The sequence below is a fragment of the Salvelinus namaycush genome, chromosome 2, assembly GCF_016432855.1.
Source record: "Salvelinus namaycush isolate Seneca chromosome 2, SaNama_1.0, whole genome shotgun sequence".
Lineage (NCBI taxonomy): Eukaryota > Metazoa > Chordata > Actinopteri > Salmoniformes > Salmonidae > Salvelinus > Salvelinus namaycush.
Genome location: NC_052308.1, coordinates 72,701,911 through 72,720,296, shown reverse-complemented (window position 1 = coordinate 72,720,296; position 18,386 = coordinate 72,701,911). Strand labels below are relative to the sequence as shown.

General features: G+C 44.4%; 1 protein-coding gene across 1 annotated transcript; it reads right to left on the bottom strand.

Moving 5' to 3' along the window:
* Positions 1–994: 994 nt before the first annotated feature.
* Positions 995–17,741, bottom strand: mfng (MFNG O-fucosylpeptide 3-beta-N-acetylglucosaminyltransferase). The gene is made up of 8 exons (XM_038973119.1): positions 16,819–17,741; positions 8,257–8,302; positions 7,967–8,069; positions 6,048–6,201; positions 3,362–3,447; positions 2,776–2,941; positions 2,431–2,516; positions 995–1,539 (listed from the first exon to the last, which is right to left on the bottom strand). The coding sequence occupies exons 1-8, from the start codon at positions 17,248–17,250 to the stop codon at positions 1,488–1,490; spliced, it is 1,125 nt and encodes a 374-aa protein (XP_038829047.1). The 5' UTR covers positions 17,251–17,741; the 3' UTR covers positions 995–1,487.
* Positions 17,742–18,386: the final 645 nt, after the last annotated feature.

The following is an 18,386-nucleotide window of genomic DNA, read 5'->3' as shown; positions in this document are numbered from 1 at the left end:
ACAGACAGCCCAGACTGGGACGTGAATACACTGTTAAACCAGGAACTATGTACAGACAGCCCAGACTGGGACGTGAATACACTTTTAAACCAGAAACCAGGAACTATGTACAGACAGCCCAGACTGGGATGTGAATACACTGTTAAACCAGAAACCAGGAACTATGTACAGACAGCCCAGACTGGGACGTGAATACACTGTTAAACCAGAAACCAGGAACTATGTACAGACAGCCCAGACTGGGACGTGAATACACTGTTAAACCAGAAACCAGGAACTATGTACAGACAGCCCAGACTGGGACGTGAATACACTTTTAAACCAGAAACCAGGAACTATGTACAGACAGCCCAGACTGGGACGTGAATACACTGTTAAACCAGAAACCAGGAACTATGTGCAGACAGCCCAGACTGGGACGTGAATACACTGTTAAACCAGAAACCAGGAACTATGTACAGACAGCCCAGACTGGGACGTGAATACACTTTTAAACCAGAAACCAGGAACTATGTACAGACAGCCCAGACTGGGACGTGAATACACTTTTAAACCAGAAACCAGGAACTATGTACAGACAGCCCAGACTGGGACGTGAATACACTGTTAAACCAGGAACTATGTACAGACAGCCCAGACTGGGACGTGAATACACTGTTAAACCAGAAACTATGTACAGACAGCCCAGACTGGGATGTGAATACACTGTTAAACCAGGAACTATGTACAGACAGCCCAGACTGGGATGTGAATACACTGTTAAACCAGAAACTATGTACAGACAGCCCAGACTGGGATGTGAATACACTGTTAAACCAGAAACCAGGAACTATGTACAGACAGCCCAGACTGGGACGTGAATACACTTTTAAAGTTAAACAATGTGTTAAAATAAAAAAAACATGCCTTTCCAACTATTTCAAAACATTTTTGTAGTCATAACAGAACAGATTAATAAAACGACGGATATTTTACAGCAGTGAATTTCACCAGAGTTCATCATAAGAAGTTATACAAATCTATAAACAAAAGTATATTCATATTTATTTTGGTCTCTGTTCAACAAATATACACACCTGCAAATAAATGATGCAAGTGCTGTCTTGTTAAGGTCTCTGGAGGGCTCATAGAACTCCTAGAATAAGTAGATAGGTTACAGGAAGTGCACGATGCATTCTGCACCAGACTAGTGTTGTAGTCCCTGTTATTTCCATGTAAAACCAGGGCTGTGTCCCAATTATCTCTCCTTGCTCCCAAAGTTTGTACACTGATTTCCAAGTAAATGACTGGGGTAAGACGTAAGGGTGAAACTCCCACTAGCCCATACCTCGACCAACCCATCACTTTCAGATTTGTTGGAAGTAGTAAACGAGTGTACACTTCAGGAGAAAAGAGAGATTATTGAGACGCACCCAGAGAATCCAGGAAGTGCTGACACCGTTTCGGAAAGTCTCAGGAGGCACAGGTGCTGCTGGGAGTTGGAGTCTTTAAGGGCACCAGCTGGTCAGTGGATAGAGTAGACAGTGGACCGTCTTAAACCTGTAAAGAATGACAGAACATTCTATATGACGAAATATATCATTATTAAACGTACAGAAATACAATGAATTAACTTGAATCGACAAGTAAGATGATGGTTCTTTTGACAGCGTCTGTAAAGGGCGTACACATGCAGATACATGACAAGCCTTACCAGGACCCTGGACAGCGTCTACCCCCGAACCATGAGACTGAGCAACAAGACTGCTAAATAGCTCATCAAATGTCTATCCGGACTACCTGAGCCTTTTTAAACTAACTCACTCACACTGACTCTATGCACACACTCACACATACTTACACTGACACACCAACACACACACATACCGTATACACACACACACACTACATATGCCCACACACACATTACATGCACACTGATGCCACACACACACATACACTCACACACACACACACACACACACACACACACACACACACACACACACACACACACACACACACACACACACACACACACACACACACACACACACACACACACACACACACACACTTTCACACTGCTGCCACTGCCTATTGTCTATCCTGTTGCCTAGTAACTTTACCCCTACCTACATGTACAGCACATAGCTACTAGTTCTACTATAACTGTTGGGACATTTTGAACTTGTACCCCTGCAGGCAGAGAAGAAGGATCCCCTCTAGAGTCTGATGTAGTGCTGCTAGATACCGGTAACTTTCACAAAGGTTTTCCAGGAATCCCAGCTGTAAAACTACAGGAATCAGGAGGGAATAAGCAAGGAGCTCCGTAATCCACCAACCAGGATTACTGGAAAGCCTGGGATTTTTGGGAAAGTTAGCGGAATATTGCAACCCTGGCGTGGTTTTTGTCAAGGTTTCTTAGCCTGAAGACAGGTTGGTACTGACCTGGAGGGATCATCCTCCTTGGAGAAGAGTCTATTCAGCTCCACACTGTTCATCTTGTTCTCAAACAGCCCATAACTAAGAGTCACCTGGAGAGAACACACACAATACAATTTAGAGGAGAGAAAACACATTACATGAGGCAGAAATGATTTGTATGAGTGTGTGTGTGTGTGTGTGTGTGTGTGTGTGTGTGTGTGTGTGTGTGTGTGTGTGTGTGTGTGTGTGTGTGTGTGTGTGTGTGTGTGTGTGTGTGTGTGTGTGTGTGTGTGTGTGTGTGTGTGTGTGTGTGTGTGTGTGTGTGTGTGTGTGTGTCTGTCTGTCTGTCTGTCTGTCTGTCTGTCTGACCTGTAGAGGTATATTGCTGGGCGTCAGCAGTAGCAGGTTCTCCAGGTGAGAGTGGAACATTGAACTGTGGACCATGGATATCCCCAGTCTTCTCTCTACGATGAAGCCTACTGTACAGTCATCTGGCAGACGGATCACTGCTGACGTCTGCTCAAACCTGGGACCACTAGACACACAGGTAGACACACACACACAGAGTCAGATATAGATACACCCACATTGACTCAAACCCAGTTGACTCAAACCCACACATACAGTCACATAAAGACAAGCATATACACAGACTGTATGTCCAATGACCCAACACACTGTCACATACATTCACAGATATAATGTACACTCTCTGACTCTCCATCTTTCACACAGACAAACCCCTACACACACCTGTTCTCATGGACTAGTGTTCACTCTTGACCCAAACACACAGACACACACACACACTCATACACAGACACACACACACACACACACACACACACACACACACACACACACACACACACACACACACACACACACACACACACACACACACACACACACACACACACTCTCATACACAGACACACGCACACACACTCCTCACCTAGCCCATGGAGCCATCTTCTCAGCTAGTCTGCGACTCAGACAGAAGCCTGCTCCTCCCGTGGCAAACCAGAACTGCACTTCTTTCTAGAAAGAAAAATACACACACAGTCAATCACCAGGCAGAACTGCACCTCTCTTTGACATGAACAGAGCACAGACGTCCACCTTCCAGACAGAATGAATCATGTAAAGGTTGATGTGCTAGAACAGGTAGAGGAAACTCCCTCCATCCACAACGATGAAACAACACTCTCTGTGTCCTCAGTTTCCCTCAAACTCATCATATTCTGTGATGTACTTACAACGATAGACTTTCTCAGTTCTCTCTGACTCACTTTGCTATGAGTCTTGCATATGCTACTTTTAAGCATTTATAAAAGTCTGACATATTTTGTGTGCTATTTATCTTGTAAGTGATTAGCAAGGAGATAATGTATGTTTATATTTGTGTAGCATTTGTCAAACGGACAATATATCTGTTATTTGTTTGGTATTTGTCATGCAAATCAGACGGTGGGCAGAGTTGTTGTTATGTATCTCATCGACGGGGCTGTAGTGGAGCAGGTTGAGAGCTTCAAGTTCCTTGGTGTCCACATCACCAACAAACTAACATGGTCCAAGCACACCAAGACAGTTGTGAAGAGGGCACGACAAAACCTATTCCCCCTCAGGAGACTGAAAAGATTTGGCATTGGTCCTCAAAAGGTTTTACAGTTGCACCATCGAGAGCATCCTGACTGGTTACATCACTGCCTGATATGGCAACTGCTCGGCCTCCGACCACAAGGCACTACAGAGGGTAGTGCGTACGGCCCAGTACATCACTGGGGCCAAGCTTCCTGCCATCCAGGACCTCTATACCAGGCGGTGTCAGAGGAAGGCCCTAAAAATTCTCAAGGACTCCAGCCACCCTAGTCATAGACTGTTCTCTCTGCTACCTCACGGCAAGCAGTACCGGAGCGCCAAGTCTAGGTCCAAGAGGCTTCTCAACAGCTTCTACCCCCAAGTCATAAGACTCCTGAACATCTAATCAAATGGCTACCCAGACAATTTGCATTTCCCTCCTTCCCCCACCTTTTAAGCTGCTACTCTGTTTATTATCTATGCATAGTTACTTCAATAACTCTATCTACATGTACATATTACCTCAATTACCTCGACCCACCGGTGCCCCCGCACATTGACTCTGTAGCGGTACACCCTGTATATAGCCTCGCTATTGCTATTTTAATGCTGCTCTAGTTATTTGTTACTTTTCTTTCTTTCTTTTTTAGGTATTTTTCTTAAAACTGCATTGTTGGTTAAGGGCTTGTAAGTAAGCATTTCACTGAAAGGTCTACACCTGTTGTATTCGGAGCATGTGACAAATAACATTTGATTTGATTTGTATCGGTTGCCGTGACAGCAGCGTAAATCACAACAGGTATGTGTATCATCATTCTCCCAAGGTCCTCTCCTCCTCCCTCTCTGGAGTCCCCCTCTCCTCCCCTCCTCTCATCCTCATCTCCTCCGACCTTGTGTTCCCTTTCTCTAGGGAGTCTGAGGCCTGTCCTACTGTCAATGCTAAATCTACTCTCTAACCAGGGAGGAGGAGGAGGGAGGGAGGGAGGGAGGGAGGGAGGGAGGGAGGGAGGGAGGGAGGGAGGGAGGGAGAGCATCTTTTGCGAGACACTCTCGGGAACCAAGATACACTTAGGCTCAATACAGTCATTCATTCTACTGTAAATGAGACACTCACTTACTCACACACATACAGTACAAGACACATGTTTATCTAGTGTGAGCATGTCTGTTCCTAAACCAATCGAATCAACCGATCCTGCTTGTTGACAGCCTATCCCCTGGGGTGTCTTTGACACGTCCACTTGATGACATGGTTCTTAGATCAATAACCAATAACATGCCAATCACCAATCAACCCTCCGGTTAGAAAAACACTCCACAGTGACTAAAACCATATGAATGGATGGATCTACAATCATCCCTTCATCCTTCCATCCTTCCATCCCTCCGTTCCTGATGAGAAGTGAATTGAAAGAGGAGAGATGTGGAATGACTTGAATAATTTACAGTGCTTGGCCAACTCTGTTCGAGGTTTAGAATTCCCATGGCAACCATCTTGGCATCAAACGGTCAAACATATCAGTGACCCCCTCAGGAAGGGAGACAGAAAGACATATTCCAATGGCCACAGCAACATACTACTTAAAGAGATTCTCCGGTACTTTTGCTTTTCAGCCAGTAGTTCTGGAAGTAGCGTCCACAAGCCAAAAGTGGTCCTCTGAAAATGTGCGAACTATGGCACATATGTGCAGATATGGTCTCTCTCTCGCTCTGCTGTGTGTGCATCTTGCTAGCTGCCACTCAAATGGCGAGGGGCTGAAGCTCATTGGCTGGAACTCGAAATGCTAGAGGGCTGGCCCACGTGGGTCAGGGTTATGTTTAGGGAAGTGTTTCAAACTAGGGGATTTCGTGACTAATTGAGGTAAGACAGTAATTTTGGTTTTACATTGTGCCTGTATGAACTACACATTGACACATCCAGCCCAAAGTGGGAGGGCTAGAGACTACTTAGTAGGCCCCAAAGATCTCAGACGTGTCTTTAACATACCACTAGAACAAAGCATTGTATTGTTCATTGGAATATAGCTTTCGGCTCTATGCAGTGCATGGTGGGAGCGTACTGTCTTGTTGCCCTCCAGTAGTTCATGGGTATGAATGGGGTGGTCGAGGCTGGGCTTGCCCACGTAGACATCACCCTCTTGGGGGAAGGCTGAGAGCAGGGAGAGAAGAGCTCCAGGATTCACGTAGTTATCATCGTCAACATGACACAGCCACCTGGAGAGAGAGGGGACAACACAGGGATCGGTTCCAAACTGAAGTGAACAGTTGATCCCTTTCCTCTGTTCTAATTACAACCAAGGCTTGATTCCAAACTAAACACTGGGACCTTGTCTCTGTCCTTTCTTCTATCAGGTTGGAACACAAATCCTACAGTTTGGTACAAAATGTTGATAGAAATGTCTGGTACTTTACAACTTCTACTTTTTAACGTGATCTCTATGTCCTGTAAAGTGATAGTCTCTCTATGTCCTGTAAAGTGATAGTCTCTCTATGTCCTGTAAAGTGATAGTCTCTCTATGTCCTGTAAAGTGATAGTCCATCTATGTCCTGTAAAGTGATAGTCTCTCTATGTCCTGTAAAGTAATAGTATCTCTATGTCCTGTAAAGTGATAGTCTCTCTATGTCCTGTAAAGTGATAGTCTCTCTATGCCCTGTAAAGTGATAGTCTCTCTATGCCCTGTAAAGTGATAGTCTATCTATGCCCTGTAAAGTAATAGTCTCTCTATGTCCTGTAAAGTGATAGTCTCTCTATGTCCTGTAAAGTTATAGTCTCTCTATGCCCTGTAAAGTGATAGTCTCTCTATGCCCTGTAAAGTGATAGTCTCTCTATGTCCTGTAAAGTGATAGTCTATCTATGCCCTGTAAAGTGATAGTCTCTCTATGTCCTGTAAAGTGATAGTCTCTCTATGTCCTGTAAAGTGATAGTCTTTCTATGCCATGTAAAGTGATAGTCTCTCTATGCCCTGTAAAGTGATAGTCCATCTATGTCCTGTAAAGTGATAGTCTTTCTATGCCCTGTAAAGTGATAGTCTCTCTATGTCCTGTAAAGTGATAGTCTCTCTATGTCCTGTAAAGTAATAGTCTCTATATGTCCTGTAAAGTAATAGTCTCTATATGTCCTGTAAAGTGATAGTCTCTCTATGTCCTGTAAAGTGATAGTCTCTCTATGTCCTGTAAAGTGATAGACTATCTATGCCCTGTAAAGTGATAGTCTCTCTATGTCCTGTAAAGTGATAGTCTTTCTATGCCCTGTAAAGTGATAGTCTCTCTATGTCCTGTAAAGTGATAGTCTATCAATGCCCTGTAAAGTGATAGTCTCTCTATGTCCTGTAAAGTGATAGTCTCTCTATGTCCTGTAAAGTGATAGTCTCTCTATGTCCTGTAAAGTGATAGTCTATCTATGCCCTGTAAAGTGATAGTCTCTCTATGTCCTGTAAAGTGATAGTCTCTCTATGTCCTGTAAAGTGATAGTCTCTCTATGTCCTGTAAAGTGATAGTCTCTCTATGTCCTGTAAAGTAATAGTCTCTCTATGCCCTGTAAAGTGATAGACATCTATGCCCTGTAAAGTGATAGTCCATCTATGCCCTGTAAAGTGATAGTCTATCTATGCCCTGTAAAGTGATAGTCTATCTATGCCCTGTAAAGAGATAGACTATCTATGCCCTGTAAAGTGATAGTCTATCTATGTCCTGTAAAGTGATAGTCTATCTATGCCCTGTAAAGTGATAGACTATCTATGCCCTGTAAAGTGATAGACTATCTATGCCCTGTAAAGTGATAGTCTATCTATGTCCTGTAAAGTGATAGTCTATCTATGCCCTGTAAAGTGATAGACTATCTATGCCCTGTAAAGTGATAGACTATCTATGCCCTGTAAAGTGATAGTCTATCTATGCCCTGTAAAGAGATAGACTATCTAAGTCCTGTAAAGTGATAGTCTATGTGTTTCTCTCTGTCTAGGTTGGGCTGGTCACTCACTTCTTATCGGAGGCCATGAAGTGGTCATATTCAGCAGACATCTTACAGGACAGAGCCTGGTGACTGTGGTCCGACGGACAATCTGTCACAATCAAATTGTAACCTGAATAGAAAAAAGAATTTCAGTCAGAGCACCTATCAATGTGTTCATTTTACAACACTCTGACATGAGACTTAAATGAGATTAAAGCTGGAACTGTTGTCTAATAAACAACTATCGCCCTTAAACATTACAACTGTTAATGCAACAAGTCTCTCCTTGCTTGTGATTGGTGGAGCTGAAGACCTACCTCTGGAGTTGATGTCTTCATCCTCTGTGTCTGTAAAGATGAACGTCTAGAGAAGGAAGAGAAGAGAGAGAGATATAACACACACATACATACACAAACACACACAAACACACACACACACATACACACAAACACACCCCCCCCACACACACACATACACACACACACACATACACACACACACACACACACACACACACACACACACACACACTCACACACACACACACACACAAAGACACCCCCCCCCCCCACACACACACACACACACACACACACACACACACACACACACACACACACACACACATACACCCCCCCCCCCCCCACACACACACACACACACAGAGACCCCTACCACACACACACAAACACCCCCACCACACACACATACACAAACATACACACAGACACAGACACCCACAGACACCCCCACTACACACAGAGACAGACACCCCCTCACACAAACAGACCCCCCCCCCCCCCCCACATACACCTCACACACACACGTAGCAAGATAATGGAGGACAGATTAATACTGACAGAAACAGGCTGCACCATAAGCTAAAGGGAAGACATACACAGCCACTTGAACCTTTGACCCTCGCTGCCATTACATTGAAGACAGTGTGAAACAGCAACACTACCCTCCCATTGGGAGATTACATATCCTTGACCTCTCTCTCTCTCTCTCTCTCTCTCTCTCTCTCTCTCTCTCTCTCTCTCTCTCTCTCTCTCTCTCTCTCTCTCTCTCTCTCTCTCTCTCTCGCTCTCTCGCTCTCTCGCTCTCTCTCTCTCTCTCTCTCTCACCAACAGACTCAGTGATCTAAACAGCATGATATCTATTTCCCTGAGTTCTACAGTAGTGCAGCACTGTGTAGCTGGTCCACCACTGACCTCTGTTGGTCACAACTAGCAACAACAGCAACCAATGAATCTAAAGATACACTATATATACAAAAGTATGTGGACACCCCTTCAAATTTGTGGATTCGGCTATTTCAGCCACATCCGTTGCTAACAGTCCGACAAACTAATCTGGATTTGGTGGATGCCAGGAGAACACTACCTGCCCCAATAGTGCCAACTGTAAAGTTTGGTGGAGGAGGAATAATGGTCTGGGGCTGTTTTTCATGGTTCGGGCTAGTCCCCATAGTTCCAGTGGACGGAAATCTTAACGCTACAGCATACAATGACATTCTAGACAATTCTGTGCTTCCAACTTTGTGGCAACAGTTTGGGGAAGGCCCTTTCCTGTTCCTGCATGACAATGCCCCCGTGCACAAAATGAGGTCCATACAAACAAATGGTTTGTTGAGATCGGTGAAGAACCTGACTGGCCTGCACAGAGCCCTGAACTCAACCCCATCGAACACCTTTGGGATGAATTGGAACGGCGACTGTGATTCAGGCCTAATCACCCAACATCAGTGCCCGACCTCACTAATGCTCTTGTGGCTGAATGGAACCAAGTCCCTGCAGCAATGTTCCAACATCTAGTGGAAAGCCTTCCCAGAAGAGTGGAGGCTGTTATAGCAGCAAAGAGTGGACCAACTCAATATTAAAGCTCATGATTTTGGAATGGGATGTTCAATGAGCAGGTGTCCACATACTTTTGGTCAGGTAGTGTAGAAGAGCCCTATCAGTGGGCTCCCACTCTAATATCACCCACAGTGTATGACTGCTAATGGAAGCACACACACACACAGTCTCTCTCTCTCTCACACACACACACACACACACACACACACACACACACACACACACACACACACACACACACACACACACACACACACACACACACACACACACACACACACACACACACACACACACTGATATGGACAGTGACTGACTGCTGATCCAATCTTCCATAGGAAGTGATGGGGGTGGAGTACAGGGAGTGAAAGGGGGAAAGAGGGAAGATAAGAGAGGGAGAGGGTGGAGATGGGTGAGAGGGAAAAAGGAAAGTGTTGTTCCCTCAGAGTGTCTGGTACTCTTTCATCTGAGAGAGAAGAGATAAACGAGGATGTGTGTCTGTTTCAACTCTCTCCTAAGCATTATCAAACCATTACAGTAAAGCTATAAAACTCCTCCTGAGGTGACAGGACCGTCCCAAATGGCACCCTATTCTGAATATAGTGCACTATGTAGGGAATAGGATGGCATTTGGGACGTAGCCTAGGGCCTCTGGGTGGATAAAACAGTGTTTTACGGGGTGTAATTCACCACGGTGTGTAATATAATAGAGCTGCCTCTGGGTGGATAAAACAGTGTTTTACGGAGTGTAATTCACCACGGTGTGTAATATAATAGAGCTGCCTCTGGGTGGATAAAACAGTGTTTTACGGGGTGTAATTCACCACGGTGTGTAATATAATAGAGCTGCCTCTGGGTGGATAAAACAGTGTTTTACGGGGTGTAATTCACCACGGTGTGTAATATAATAGAGCTGCCTCTGGGTGGATAAAACAGTGTTTTACGGGGTGTAATTCACCACGGTGTGTAATATAATAGAGCAGCCTCTGGGTGGATAAAACAGTGTTTTACGGGGTGTAATTCACCACGGTGTGTAATATAATAGAGCTGCCTCTGGGTGGATAAAACAGTGTTTTACGGGGTGTAATTCACCACGGTGTGTAATATAATAGAGCTGCCTCTGGGTGGATAAAACAGTGTTTTACGGAGTGTAATTCACCACGGTGTGTAATATAATAGAGCTGCCTCTGGGTGGATAAAACAGTGTTTTACGGGGTGTAATTCACCACGGTGTGTAATATAATAGAGCTGCCTCTGGGTGGATAAAACAGTGTTTTACGGGGTGTAATTCACCACGGTGTGTAATATAATAGAGCAGCCTCTGGGTGGATAAAACAGTGTTTTACGGGGTGTAATTCACCACGGTGTGTAATATAATAGAGCAGCCTCTGGGTGGATAAAATAGTGTTTTACGGGGTGTAATTCACCACGGTGTGTAATATAATAGAGCAGCCTCTGGGTGGATAAAACAGTGTTTTACGGGGTGTAATTCACCACGGTGTGTAATATAATAGAGCAGCCTCTGGGTGGATAAAACAGTGTTTTACGGGGTGTAATTCACCACGGTGTGTAATATAATAGAGCTGCCTCTGGGTGGATAAAACAGTGTTTTACGGGGTGTAATTCACCACGGTGTGTAATATAATAGAGCTGCCTCTGGGTGGATAAAACAGTGTTTTACGGGGTGTAATTCACCACGGTGTGTAATATAATAGAGCAGCCTCTGGGTGGATAAAACTGTGTTTTACGGAGTGTAATTCACCACGGTGTGTAATATAATAGAGCTGCCTCTGGGTGGATAAAACAGTGTTTTACGGGGTGTAATTCACCACGGTGTGTAATATAATAGAGCAGCCTCTGGGTGGATAAAACTGTGTTTTACGGGGTGTAATTCACCACGGTGTGTAATATAATAGAGCTGCCTCTGGGTGGATAAAACAGTGTTTTACGGGGTGTAATTCACCACGGTGTGTAATATAATAGAGCAGCCTCTGGGTGGATAAAACAGTGTTTTACGGAGTGTAATTCACCACGGTGTGTAATATAATAGAGCAGCCTCTGGGTGGATAAAACAGTGTTTTACGGGGTGTAATTCATCACGGTGTGTAATATAATAGAGCAGCCTCTGGGTGGATAAAACTGTGTTTTACGGGGTGTAATTCACCACGGTGTGTAATATAATAGAGCAGCCTCTGGGTGGATAAAACAGTGTTTTACGGGGTGTAATTCACCACGGTGTGTAATATAATAGAGCAGCCTCTGGGTGGATAAAACAGTGTTTTACGGGGTGTAATTCACCACGGTGTGTAATATAATAGAGCAGCCTCTGGGTGGATAAAACAGTGTTTTACGGAGTGTAATTCACCACGGTGTGTAATATAATAGAGCAGCCTCTGGGTGGATAAAACAGTGTTTTACGGGGTGTAATTCACCACGGTGTGTAATATAATAGAGCAGCCTCTGGGTGGATAAAACAGTGTTTTACGGGGTGTAATTCACCACGGTGTGTAATATAATAGAGCTGCCTCTGGGTGGATAAAACAGTGTTTTACGGGGTGTAATTCACCACGGTGTGTAATATAATAGAGCTGCCTCTGGGTGGATAAAACAGTGTTTTACGGAGTGTAATTCACCACGGTGTGTAATATAATAGAGCTGCCTCTGGGTGGATAAAACAGTGTTTTACGGGGTGTAATTCACCACGGTGTGTAATATAATAGAGCAGCCTCTGCGTGGATAAAACAGTGTTTTACGGGGTGTAATTCACCACGGTGTGTAATATAATAGAGCTGCCTCTGGGTGGATAAAACAGTGTTTTACGGGGTGTAATTCACCACGGTGTGTAATATAATAGAGCTGCCTCTGGGTGGATAAAACAGTGTTTTACGGGGTGTAATTCACCACGGTGTGTAATATAATAGAGCAGCCTCTGGGTGGATAAAACAGTGTTTTACGGGGTGTAATTCACCACGGTGTGTAATATAATAGAGCAGCTCCTCTCCTCCTGTCTATATCTCTCTCCTTCTCTCCCTATCTCTCATTCTCTCTCTGTGTGTGTGATTGTGTGTGTGTTTATGTGTGCGTGTGTGTGTGTGTGTGTGTGTGTGTGTGTGTGTGTGCGTGCGTGCGTGCGTGCGTGCGTGCGTGCGTGCCTGCCCACGGCTTTACATTAACCTAAGTGATCGCCTTAATAGCTTAAGTGCACTAGATGAACTGCATGTATCTATCATAGAGCCCTGTCTTCCCACTACAACACACACACACACACACACACACACACACACACACACACACACACACACACACACACACACACACACACACACACACACACACACACACACACACACACACACACACACACACACACACACACACACGATCTGCACTCCATCTATCTCCATTGAAACAACAGTACAGCCTCCCTCTACCTCTCATATCGAGTATAGCTACCTCTAAATCTTCCCTTCAGCCATTGTATAGCCCTCCTCTCCCCCCCCCCCCCCCCCCCCTAGCCCCCTGTGGGTATTTTTCTTTCTTCTCCTCCGCATCCCTCCATCCCATCACTCGTTCAAAGGAGGAGTAATTCACAGATCGATTCCCTGGTGATGAAACCAAAAGAGGCGCTGCTTGACTCAGGACCCAGAGGCCCTGTGTCATTAGTTTCCTCCCTGACAGTCATAATTCAGGCAACTGCACCAGCACCACGGCTCCATAATGTCCACTAGGCCCCTATCATTCTGCCTGGGCTAAAGAGGCTGAAGATCCAAGATGGCTGAGTGGGGGCTGGCAGTGGCTCGTAAACTAGACATTGGGAGTTGACTGGGAGAGAGAGAGAGAGAGAGAGAGAGAGAGAGAGAGAGAGAGAGAGAGAGAGAGAGAGAGAGAGAGAGAGAGAGAGAGAGAGAGAGAGAGAGAGAGAGAGAGAGAGAGAGATAAATCTGTCTCTTTTACTCATGCTGTAAAACATAGCTGGATAGATTTCTCTCCTATAGAGTGTAATGCAGCTGGGTCCTGTATCAGTGTACTACTGTGACTTTAAATCATCTGTCTCTTCTAATGGAGTATGGACAGGAGTACATGGTTTATCTTTTGTTTTGTGTTGTTTTGACACACACAACACACACACACAACACTACTACAGGATGCTGTGTGTGTCTGTGTGTTTGCTGTCTGTGCCAGGGTGACGCCACAGCCGCAGAGCAACAATGCTGAAACGGAAACTGATCTGAGAACAGGAAGTCTATGAAGAGAACATGGAACTGTGTGTGTGTGTGTGTGCATGTATGTTAGGGTCGAGAAAAACAAAAAGCCAGAATCTTTGCGTTAACGTTCCACTTGTAAGAAATGAAAATAAGCAACATTAGACTATTTACACATCATCTGTAGATAGTAGCCATGACTACACTGTTGGATGGAAAACATTTCCTCTGAGGTTCTACAGAGGTTCCGTTCTGACTCTCAGTTGAACAGAGAGAGACGGGAGAGAGAGAGAGAGAGACGGGAGAGAGAGAGAGAGAGAGAGACGGGTGAAAGAGAGAGAGCTGATGATTTCACTTCTCTAAAACTAAGATTAAAGTTAATATCTGCTGAGGACCAAACCACGAGTCACCCTGTCTGTCCATCTGAATCACTAGCTGACGAGAAAGTGTAAAGACTTTTATATGACCTGAAGAAATCGCTGACATACTTCTTCAGAGAAAAGGCACGTATCAAATGTGCCTCGTATTTTGAGGAACAGGTACATGGGTGAAACAATGCTTTGATAACATGTATTGGGAACACTATCATTGTCTATGAGAACCAAACATGGAATGATAAGTGCCAACTGCCAATGAAGTATGTGTTCTACAACTTTTACAATACAAAGTACCCCATGTATATCTGCTTGGCAGTCATTTCACACAAACACAGCTTCCAACAGTCATTTCACACAAACACAGCTTCCAACAGTCATCTCAAACACTTCTTCTAGAAGTGTGACATTGTTAAATGCTTGTTAGGATTTCGCTTTGACAAGCCACTTCAAGATAGGACCTAGGAAGATAGGGTCTTCCAAAAGAGTTATGTCCTAATACATGTGTGTGTGTGTGTGTGTGTGTGTGTGTGTGTGTGTGTGTGTGTGTGTGTGTGTGTGTGTGTGTGTGTGTGTGTGTGTGTGTGTGTGTGTGTGTGTGACTTATTGTGGAATAATTACTGTGTGTGTATGTGCGTGTGCGCGTGTGCGCGTGCGCGTGCGCGTGCGTGTGTGCGTGTGTGTGTAATCTGCTACCCCTACTATACAGCCAAACCTAACACAACATCAATGGGACTAGTAGACTACTCCTCACACATGCTTCACTATACCTCTGATACAGTCTGAGAGGCAAAAGCCCCAGTCATGTTGACTCAGTGTAGAAAGTAGCCAAGGAGGAAGTGCTGCTTTGTTCTGTAAAGAACATGACTGTTCAAAACAGGAAGAGGACCAGCTGAGTTGGGCCATACTGACTACATTAGGTGTTTCTCAATCAACAGGCCCTCTAGCCCTAAGAACTGAACAATCACTGTGTAGGTTAGGTTACCTACCATGTAATAACTGTAGACCTATTCCCATGTTACCACTGTGCACCTGCCATGTAATAACTGTAGACCTATTCTCATGTTACCACTGTGCACCTACCATGTAATAACTGTAGACCTATTCCCATGTTACCACTGTGCACCTGCAATGTAATAACTGTAGACCTATTCCCATGTTACCACTGTGCACCTACCATGTAATAACTGTAGACCTATTCCCATGTTACCACTGTGCACCTGCAATGTAATAACTGTAGACCTATTCCCATGTTACCACTGTGCACCTACCATGTAATAACTGTAGACCTATTCCCATGTTACCACTGTGCACCTGCCATGTAATAACTGTAGACCTATTCCCATGTTACCACTGTGCACCTACAATGTAATAACTGTAGACCTATTCCCATGTTACCACTGTGCACCTACAATGTAATAACTGTAGACCTATTCCCATGTTACCACTGTGCACCTACCATGTAATAACTGTAGACCTATTCCCATGTTACCACTGTGCACCTACCATGTAATAACTGTAGACCTATTCCCATGTTACCACTGTGCACCTGCAATGTAATAACTGTAGACCTATTCCCATGTTACCACTGTGCACCTGCAATGTAATAACTGTAGACCTATTCCCATGTTACCACTGTGCACCTGCCATGTAATAACTGTAGACCTATTCCCAAGTTACCACTGTGCACCTACCATGTAATAACTGTGGTCCTATTCCCATGTTACCACTGTGCACCTACCATGTAATAACTGTGGTCCTATTCCCATGTTACCACTGTGCACCTACCATGTAATAACTGTGGTCCTATTCCCATGTTACCACTGTGCACCTGCCATGTAATAACTGTAGACCTATTCCCATGTTACCACTGTGCACCTGCCATGTAATAACTGTGGTCCTATTCCCATGTTACCACTGTGCACCTACCATGTAATAACTGTGGTCCTATTCCCATGTTACCACTGTGCACCTACCATGTAATAACTGTGGTCCTATTCCCATGTTACCACTGTGCACCTGCCATGTAATAACTGTAGACCTATTCCCATGTTACCACTGTGCACCTGCCATGTAATAACTGTGGTCCTATTCCCATGTTACCACTGTGCACCTACCATGTAATAACTGTGGTCCTATTCCCATGTTACCACTGTGCACCTACCATGTAATAACTGTGGTCCTATTCCCATGTTACCACTGTGCACCTGCCATGTAATAACTGTAGACCTATTCCCATGTTACCACTGTGCACCTGCCATGTAATAACTGTGAATAAGGGGACTGTTGAGGCTATTGGTTATCCCATGTCACTAATCAGTGATATCTGGGTTATTGCAATAAAATGACTCTAAACTAGGCCTACTGTCAAAGTACCCTATAACATTAGGTAACATTTAAAAAACTTTGACGAATACGTTTCCTGACCAATCAATCACACTCACGTGCTCCTTGGTCTTGGAGATCCACGTCTCGAGGAGAAGAGAGAGGCGCGTGCCGTGGAACCTCCCGGTGCTCTTCACCGCGAGGAAGATGTCCGTTAACCTCAACAGGGATGGAGTGACGACAACCCTTCTCTGTTCCAAAGCCCTCAACTTGTCTCTCCTTCTCTGTATCTCAGCTTGTAAGCCACCAACAGTCTGGTTAATAGTAGAGACAGCGGCGGGTTGTCGAGGAAACTTGGCCGGCTTTGGTGGCTCCTTTGCCGGGGAGAGAGGCGCCTCTTGAATCGAGCGCAGTAAGTCTCCCCCGAACGGATTGTGAATATAATTGAGTTTGTGGAGATTCCGCGTCCTTAGTTGAAAGTCCACGATTAAAACGATGAAGAACATAAATATAAAAACAGGGAGTGCCCGAAGCATCCTCCTTCTGTGCATGATGAACTGAGATTGTAGGCTATTTCATTTGAAGAGGATAGAAAGTGTCTGTGATTAGGGGATTATTATGTCTCGACCCGTTGAACACATCCTCAACTTCCTTCTGTGATGTATTCTGATCTAATTTAGTGATCATCCTCCAATGACAAGCGCCTTCCGTTGACAAATCGTTCTGACACTGCCCCACGTATTTTATATGTGCTAGAAATTCCTTTTTGTTATGACAATTTTAAGTTTTAAAAAGTTTGCTGTCCACTCATTGTGACCTTAAATATGAAATGATCCACATCGAAGTTGTAAAGTGTATTCTCAAACTAATATGCATTTCTCTGGCAACTTCCCATCAACACTTTTATAACTGTCTCTCTCACAAACTGTCGACTTTACTATGAACCATTTTCTTTCATGAGTTTGACATTTTTGTCTATCTGAGTCTGTCTGGTCTGGTAGCTACACAACGGTCTTCCTACCTGTCACTTCTCTCTCGAGTTTCAGCGCCAGCGGAAGGGAGGAGATATGTGTCATTCGTTCACTCAGCACTGCAATCACTCCGCCTCTTCCCTTCGGTAAAGGCACCGTGCGTAATTTGAATGAGAAATTAACAGTAGAGAGAACAATTTAAAGCCCGTTGCGATTTATTAAAGTTTGTATTGTTTTAATCCAGTTACCAATTTTAACATTGTATTTGTAACAGAAAATAACATAACGTTTGATGAATAATAACGTTTTAGTGACACTTCCACTAGTCAGTGCACATCTGCCAGAGCCTCCATCCATAGGCTAGGACTCACCATATTAAAGAATTCCCCCCAAAACGACATTGTAAAATAGAAAAGACAATTCCCGACAGCTTTTGAAACTGATGAGACACTACCGGTCAGACAAGCAAAAAGGGTGGGCTATTTTTTGAATGAGAACATTCATTGTAAAAACCCATCTAATCTTCCCTCTCTCTCCCTATCTCTCTCACTCTCTTTCTCTCCAGGGAGAGAATCTCTCACCAGAGATGAGTTCTTGCATGTGGCACAAAAGCCCAGACTGTTTACGGGTTAATCCTCAACAGGTTCTGTCCATTTCTGACATGACTAGGAGCTTAACTGTTATTGGCAATGCCCAAATAATTCTCCCGCCGCCTC

What these genes read in the sequence shown, in the direction of transcription:
- mfng (XM_038973119.1), bottom strand. Translation starts at nt 17,250, where the DNA reads ATGCACAGAAGGAGGATGCTTCGGGCACTCCCTGTTTTTATATTTATG. An exon ending in TTCATGGCCTCCGATAAGAA is followed by an intron (nt 6,202 to 7,966) that starts GTGAGTGACCAG and finishes CTCTCTCTCCAG; the next exon opens with GTGGCTGTGTCATGTTGACG. An exon ending in AAGGAGGATGATCCCTCCAG is followed by an intron (nt 1,540 to 2,430) that starts GTCAGTACCAAC and finishes CATTCTTTACAG; the next exon opens with GTTTAAGACGGTCCACTGTC.